The sequence below is a fragment of the Somniosus microcephalus genome, chromosome 3, assembly GCF_052327205.1.
Source record: "Somniosus microcephalus isolate GS21.2 chromosome 3, FLI_Smic_1.0, whole genome shotgun sequence".
Taxonomy (NCBI): Eukaryota; Metazoa; Chordata; class Chondrichthyes; order Squaliformes; family Somniosidae; genus Somniosus; species Somniosus microcephalus.
The window spans coordinates 5963907-5972126 of record NC_140989.1 but is presented as its reverse complement, the minus strand read 5'-3'; the positions used below and the strand labels follow the sequence as shown (position 1 = coordinate 5972126).

The window sequence follows — 8220 nt, the reverse complement described above, 5'->3', positions numbered from 1 at the left end:
TGCTCCAGCCTCACCTGCCACGTACAAATGACGTGGGGGGCATAGCGCCAGATTTAGCTGGCATCTGTCCTCTTACAGCCTCTTTATAGTAGCAGGAGGCCCCCGGAAATGAGAGTAACCCGTGCATCAGAGGTGATGCTTGAGCCAGGGAAATGGGTGGGATGGGGTCGGGTGTGGGGGGGACGGGGGATGGGTGTGGAGGGGATGGGGGACGGGTGTGGGGGCAACGGGGGATTGGGTGTGGGGGGGACAGGGGAATGGGTGTGGAGGGGATGGGGGATGGGTGTGGGGGGAAACGAGGGAGACGGGGATGGGTGTGGGGGGGACTGGGGCGGGTGTGGGGGGGGCGGGGGACGCGAGTGGGGGGGATGGGTGTGGGGGGGACGGGTGTGGGGGGGACGGGTGTGGGGGGGACGGGTGTGGGGGGACGGGGGGGACGGGGGATGGGTGTGCTGGTCCACCTGAACAGAAGAAGCTCTGAGTATCAGCATGTTGTTGGATTATTGATAACCGCGCCCAACGCTGATGCCCTCAGCAGTCACGGGACGGTGCTCAGAAATCTTCCCCTCCCTTGCCCAGGTCAATGAGCCCAATTGTCGTGCCCTCACCATGCCCTATATCATCTAAGTCAGCACAGCAAGGCTGAAAGGTGGTCTTTGTGTTGTACAAGGCTGACTACTGGCCTGTTCTGATGTGAACCCTCTCTCTCCAATAACAGAACTGTTAATGTTTGAGCCAATCCAGTTGTGCGAATTCTCATTGCAGGAAACATCAGCATGTCGGACAAGCAGTGTCACGTGACCGAGCTCCACAGCCAACAGCAAGTGTCCCTTTGCTTTGATGTGATGGTGCAGTCCCAGGTCAATTGGGAGAAGTTTCTGATGCCAGCACCCACATCTGTCGCTATTTTGGGTGAACTGGTGCATCTGGCTACGAGGATGGAGGACTTCAAACTAAACCAAGGCAGTGCAGGCAAGAAATCCCTGTTTAAACGTCCAGATTCATTCAAGAGGTGCCTGATGGAGGTTTGCAACCAAACCGTAAACTCGTTTCAACAGACCCGCACTAATCTGAACAAAATCCGCATGTGTTGTGAGGACCTCCTTGTCCATGTGAAGAATGTGGGTGAAGGGACATCTCTGAACAAAGACCTTCCCAAGCAGCTGCAGAACATTCGGGTTTGTGCAGACAAATCCAAAACATGTGCCGAATCTGTGGAAAAGGAGCTCTCCAATCTCAGCGATCTACTGAGTGAGCTGCTGGAGACCTGTACAGATTCCCAGAGTATCAGCCAGGATAAGCTGGGGGAAGTAAGGAAAGTCCTGTCGGAAACACAACAGAAGAATGAGTTAGTAGAGGAGAAGAAGTGCAATTTACAGAAGCAATGGATCGAGGCTTCCCGAAAACGTGAGGAAGTCACCAGTGAATACGACAATGTAAGGGCGAGTGCTCTCATTGATCAGTTCTGTTTGGAAGGACTGAAACAGATGAAGAAGCTTCTCCCAAAGATTGTTGATCTTTTGAGCAATGTGACCAGCCCAGTGCTTCTGGTGGTGGAGCTGGGGAAAGGGTTGATCTTTCTCATACAACTGGTGTCTGAGCTGAAAGACAAAGAATCCTCTGAATCAAACCCTGAAATCAGCAGTTTCCTCAGCAAGGTTAGAGAGGAAGCCTCACTGAAGATCAAGGAAGTCCAATCCCAGTTGGAGGAGTCGCAAAAAATGTACAATGAATGTCACCAAAATATGAAAAGTTCGTGTGATGAGAGTGAGACGTTGTTGAGAGAGATAAAGAACAATCAGGCACAAGAGATGGATATCAGCACACGTGTAGCGTTGATGGCTAAAGGGCTTGGGGCACTGGGGAGCATCAAGTCCAACTGGTCAGAGATGATCAACTTCATTCATATCATACCAAAATTAACTGAAGGTTGCCAGAAGACATTTAAGAGACTTAGTGCGGTGAGTGGTGAAGGCACGCAGGGTGCTCCAGGTGCGTTAGCCAGTAGTCAGATGATGAACTTTCAAGTGTCCCAGGCAGTCAGCATCATGACCCACATCGGTGACATGTCAAAAACCTATGTGGAGATTCACGACAAGTACCTTGCAGGTCAACTGGGCGAGCTGAGCTCATTGCTGGGCGGGCAGGGGTCTGAATACAAGTTTAAGAAGGTCCAGGATAAATGTGATGAAGCAAGAAAGGAAATCCATCACAGGGCCACTGTGAATCAGGAGCAACTTCAGAAGAATGCCCAGCAGAGAAGTGAAGCCATTGCTAAACTTACAGACCTGCTGCTGCCCAGGAAGTGAATGGAAATCCTGCAATGAAACATATTCTCAGCTGTGCGAGTGACCAACCCCTGGAATCTCCAATCCAATCATCAACCACCTCTCCCAACCCCTGGAATCTCCAATCCAATCACCAACCACCTCTCCCAACCCCTGGAATCTCCAATCCAATCATCAACCTCCTCTCCCAACCCCTGGAATCTCCAATCCAATCATCAACCACCTCTCCCAACCCCTGGAATCTCCAATCCAATCATCAACCTCTTCTCCCAACCCCTGGAATCTCCAATCCAATCCAATTAAGGGTTACGGGGAGCGGGCAGGAATTTGGACATGAGCCTAGGTTCGGATCGGTCATGGCCCTGTGGGTAGCGGAGCGGGCCCAGGGGCCGTGTAGCCTGATCCTGCTCCTATTTCATGTGTCTAATTCTGTTAGATTCAGGAGATGGTTCTGTGATAGTGGATTGGCGGTTAGGATCAGATCAGCCATGATCTTATTGAATGGCGGAGCAGGCTCGAGGGGCCGATTGGCCTACTCCTGCTCCTATTTCTTATGTTCTTATGTTCTTATCAACCTCTTCTCCCAACCCCTGGAATCTCCAATCCAATCATCAACCACCTCTCCCAACCCCTGGAATCTCCAATCCAATCATCAACCACCTCTCCCAATCCCTGGAATCTCCAATCCAATCATCAACCACCTCTCCCAACCTCTGGAATCTCCAATCCAATCATCAACCACCTCTCCCAACCCCTGGAATCTCCAATCCAATCATCAACCACCTCTCCCAATCCCTGGAATCTCCAATCCAATCATCAACCACCTCTCCCAACCTCTGGAATCTCCAATCCAATCATCAACCACCTCTCCCAACCCCTGGAATCTCCAATGCAATCATCAACCTCCTCTCCCAACCCCTGGAATCTCCAACCCAATCATCAACCTCCTCTCCCAACCTCTGGAATCTCCAATCCAATCATCAACCACCTCTCCCAACCCCTGGAATCTCCAATCCAATCATCAACCACCTCTCCCAACCCCTGGAATCTCCAATCCAATCATCAACCACCTCTCCCAACCCCTGGAATCTCCAATCCAATCATCAACCTCCTCTCCCAACACCTGGAATCTCCAATCCAATCATTAACATCCTCTCCCAACCCCTGGAAACTCCAATCCAATCATCAACCTCCTCTCCCAACCCCTGGAATTCCGGTGACCTTCCATTTGAGGTGAGGGAATGTGAAAGTTCTGATTAAATCCCGCGGGCAGGTCCGGAGAATTCTTTGATTGAATTACTGCAAAGTTTTGAAGGATTCTGGAAGATCCAATCAGACAGAATAGTCATCAATTGATCATGTTTGATTGGTGTTTGCTTTCTCTGTCCCTTTTAAGCTTATATTGAAATCTGAAAAAAAATTAATCACATTAATCTGATTTTTACGATTATCTGTGCCACTGATTAATTTCCTCCTCTCGCAGTTTTAAATACTTTAACCATCAACTTTACACAGTTATGAAATTCACCAAAAGTATAGAAACAGTCAAACAACTCCCCTGCTCTACTTTGAGATAGTGGCCATGGGATCTCTCAGTACTGACCCTCTGACTGTGCAGCGCTCCCTCAGTACTGCCCCTCTGACAGTGTGGCGCTCCCTCAGTACTGTCCCTTCCACAGTGCGGCGCTCCCTCAGTACTGCCCCTCTGACAGTGTGGCGCTCCCTCAGTACTGCCCCTCCCACAGTGCAGCGCTCCCTCAGTACTGTCCCTTCCACAGTGCGGCGCTCCCTCAGTACTGCCCCTCTGACAGTGTGACGCTCCCTCAGTACTGCCCCTCTCACAGTGCAGCGCTCCCTCAGTACTGCCCCTCCGACAGTGCGGCGCTCCCTCAGTACTGCCCCTCCCACAGTGCGGCGCTCCCTCAGTACTGCCCCTCCCACAGTGCAGCGCTCCCTCAGTACTGCCCCTCCGGCAGTGCGGCGTTCCCTCAGTACTGCCTCTCCGACAGTGCAGCGCTCCCTCAGTACTGCCACTCCCACAGTGAAGCACTCCCTCATTAGTGCCCATTCGACAGTGCAGCGCTCCCTCAGTACTGCCACTCCCACAGTGCAGCGCTCCCTCAGTAGTGCCCATTCGACAGTGCAGTGCTCCCTCAGTACTGCCTCTCCGACAGTGCAGTGCTCCCTCAGTACTGCCCCTCCGACAGTGCAGCGCTCCCTCAGTACTGCCCCTCCCACAGTGCAGCACTCCCTCAGTACTGCCCCTCTGACAGGGCAGCGCTCCCTCAGTACTGCCCCTCCCACAGTGCGGTGCTCCCTCAGTACTTTCCCTCCGACAGAGCAGCGCTCCCTCAGTACAGCCACTCCCACAGTGCGCCGCTCCCTCAGTGGTGCCCCACTGACAGTGCGGCGCTCCCTCAGTACTGCCCCTCAATTACAAGAGGAATGCAGGGAACAGCACCAACCGCTTATACATGGCCTTCTTTGATCTCACAAAGGCCTTCGACACTGTCAACTGTGAGGGATTATGGAGTGTCCTCCTCAAATTTGGCTGCCCTCAAAAGTTTGTCACTATCCTTCGCCTGCTTCACGACGACATGCAAGCCGTGATCCTAAGTAATGGTTCCACCACAGACCCAATTCACGTACGAACCGGGGTCAAGCCAGGCTGTGTCATCGCACCAACACCCTTCTCGATCTTCCTTGCTCTAATGCTCCATCTCACCCTCAGTAAGCTCCCCACTGGAGTGGAGCTAATTTACAGAACAAACGGGAAACTGTTCAACCTCCGTCGCCTCCAGTCCAGATCCAAGGTCGTCCCATCCTCTGTCGTCGAATTACAGTACGCAGACGATGCTTGCGTCTGCGCTCACTCGGAGGTCGAACTCCAAACCTTCGTCAACACCTTCACCAAAGCATACGAGAGCATGGGCCATACACTAAACATCCGTAAGACAAAGGTCCTCTACCAACCTGCCCCCACCACACAGTACTACCCCCCGATTATCAAAATCCACGACAAAGCCTTGGAAAACGTGGACCACTTTCCATACCTCGGGAGCCTACTGTCAACAAGGGCAGACGTCGACGACGAAGTCCAACACCACCTTCAGTGTGCCAGTGCAGCCTTCAGTCGCCTGAGGAAGAGAGTGTTTGAAGACCAGGACCTCAAACCCAGCACTAAGCTCATAGTCTACAGAGCAGCAGTGATACCCGCCCTGCTGTATGCCTCAGAGACATGGACCATGTACAGCAAGCACCTCAAAGCACTGGAGAGGTACCACCAATGCTGCCTCCACAAGATCCTGCAAATCCATTGGCAGGATAGGCGCACCAACATCAGTGTTCTTGCTCAGGCCAACATCCCCAGCATCGAAGCTCTGACCACGCTCAATCAGCTCCGATGGACGGGTCACATTGTCCGCATGCCCGATACGAGACTCCCAAAACAAGCGCTCTACTCGAAGCTCCAGCACGGCAAGAGAGCCCCAGGTGGGCAGAGGAAACGCTTCAAGGACACCCTCAAAGCCTCCTTGAAAAAGTGTAACATCCCCACCGACACCTGGGAATCCCTGGCCCAAGACCGCACAAAGTGGAGGAGAAGCATCCGGGAAGGCGCCGAACACCTCGAATCTCTTCACCGGGAACAAGCGGAAGCCAAGCGCAGGCAGCACAAGGAGCGCACGTCAACCCAAGCACCCCACCCACCTGCCCCTTCAACCACCGTCTGCCCCACCTGTGACAGAGACTGTAGGTCCCGCATTGGACTCATCAGTCACCTGAGAACTCATTTTTAATGTGGAAGCAAGTCATCCTCGGTTCCGAGGGACTGCCTAAGAAGAAGAAGCTCCATCAGTACTGCCCCTGCGACAGTGCGGCGCTCTCTCAGTACTGCCCCTCCTCCAGTGCAGCACTCCCTCAGTAGTGCCCCTCCGACAGTGCAGCACTCCCTCAGTACTGCCCCTCCGACAGTGCAGCACTCCCTCAGTACTGCCCCTCCGACAGTGCGTCACTCCCTCAATACTGACCCTCCGACAGTGCGGCGCTCCCTCAGTACTGCCTCTCCGACAGTGCAGCGCTCCCTCAGTACTGCCCCTCCATCAGTGCGGCATTTGATCGAGTGTGGCATCAAGGAGCCCTAGCAAAACTGAAGTCAATGGGAATCAAGGGGAAAACTCTCCATTGGTTGGAATCATACCTAGCACAAAGGAAGTTGGCTGTGGTTGTTGGAGGTCATTCATCTCAATCACATGACATCACTGCAATAGTTCCTCAGGGCAGTGTCCTAGGCCCAACCATCTTCAGCTGTTTCAACAATGACGTTCCCTCCATCATAAGGTCAGAAGTGGGGATGTTCGCTGATGATTGCACACTGTTCAGCACCATTCGAGACTCGTCAGATACTGACGCAGTCCGTGTCCATATGCAGCAAGACCTGGACAACATTCAGACTTGGGCTGACAAGTGGCAAGTAACATTCGCACCACACAAGTGCCAGGCAATGACCATCTCCAACAAGCGAGACTCTAACCATCTCCCCTTGACATTCAATGGCATTATCATCGCTGAATCCCCCACTATCAACATCCGGGGAGTTACCATTGATCAGAAACTGAACTGGACCAGCCATATAAATACTGTGGCTACAAGAGCAGGCCAGAGGCTGGGAATTCTGCGGCGAGTGTCTCACCTCCTGACTCCCCAAAGCCTTTTCACCATCTACAAGGCACAAGTCAGGAGTGTGATGGAATACTCTCCACTTGCCTGGATGAGTGCAGCTCCAACAACACTCAAGAAGCTCGACACCATTCAGGATAAAGCAGCCCGCTTGATTGGCACTCCATCCAGCACCTTCAACATTCACTCCCTCCACCACCGGCGCACTGTGGCTGCAGTGTGTACCATCTACAAGATGCACTGCAGCAACTCGCCAAAGCTCCTTCAGCAGCACCTTCCAAACCCGCGACCTCTACCACAAGGGCAGCAGACGCATGGGAACATCACCACCTACAAGTTCCCCTCCAAGCCACATACCATCCTGACTTGGACCTGTATCGCCGTTCCTTCACTGTCTCTGGGCCAAAATCCTGGAACTCCCTTCCTAACAGCATTGTGGGTGTACCTACACCATATGGACTGCAGCGGTTCAAGAAGGCGGCTCACCACCACCTTCTCAAGGGCAATTAGGGATGGGCACTAAATGCAGGCCTTGCCAGCGACGCCCACATCCCATCAATGAATAAAAAAAATCCCTCAGTACTGCCCCTCCGACAGTGCGGTGCTCTGTAAGAAAGGAGGAAATCTTCATTTCTGTGTCTCCCTACTAACTAACCTGAACTAAATCAGTTGATTCTATTGCTAATTTTAGTTTAATGATTTCATTATGTTATTGCTGCAATTATAATCATACTTGTAAACCCTACTGTTAGATGCCCTGGGTAGACTAGGTTAGATTTTAAAATGGAAGAGACCGAAGTGCTGGGCCTTGGTTGGCGAAGTTAAAGATGTATTCCTGGCAGAACAAGGGGTTACACACGAGAGGCCCGGGCTGACTGGGGTTGACCCGTGGAGATTGCGTCTTCTACCCAGGGCCCAACAAGTAATAGATACCTTGATTGTGCTTTGTTTGACTACTGCTCAGGTGCTGTAATGTATCAATCTCTCTCTTTCACTGAATAAAATATAATTACTGTCAACAAATCGAGGCAAGTCGAATCTATTGGAACATAGGAGGAAAACGGTAAATTGGCGCAGACCCGGAAAATCAGCAGCTCCCTCAGGACTGCCCCTCTGACAGTGCAGCACTCCCTCAGTACTGCCTCTCCGACAGTGTGGCGCTTCCTCAGTACTGCCCCTCTGACAGTGTGGCGCTTCCTCAGTACTGCCCCACTGACAGTGCAGCACTCCCTCAGTACTGCCCCTCCGACAGTGC

The 8220-nt window shown here is 52.4% G+C and overlaps 1 protein-coding gene across 1 annotated transcript; it reads left to right on the top strand.

Annotated features, from left to right (window-relative positions):
* The first annotated feature begins 452 nt into the window (after positions 1–452).
* On the top strand, positions 453–7988 carry LOC147120808 (uncharacterized). Its single transcript, XM_085978831.1, has one exon. The coding sequence runs from the start codon at positions 777–779 to the stop codon at positions 2307–2309; it is 1533 nt and encodes a 510-aa protein (XP_085834957.1). The 5' UTR covers positions 453–776; the 3' UTR covers positions 2310–7988.
* The last annotated feature ends 232 nt before the right edge of the window (positions 7989–8220 follow it).

What these genes read in the sequence shown, in the direction of transcription:
- LOC147120808 (XM_085978831.1), top strand. Translation starts at nt 777, where the DNA reads ATGTCGGACAAGCAGTGTCACGTGACCGAGCTCCACAGCCAACAGCAA.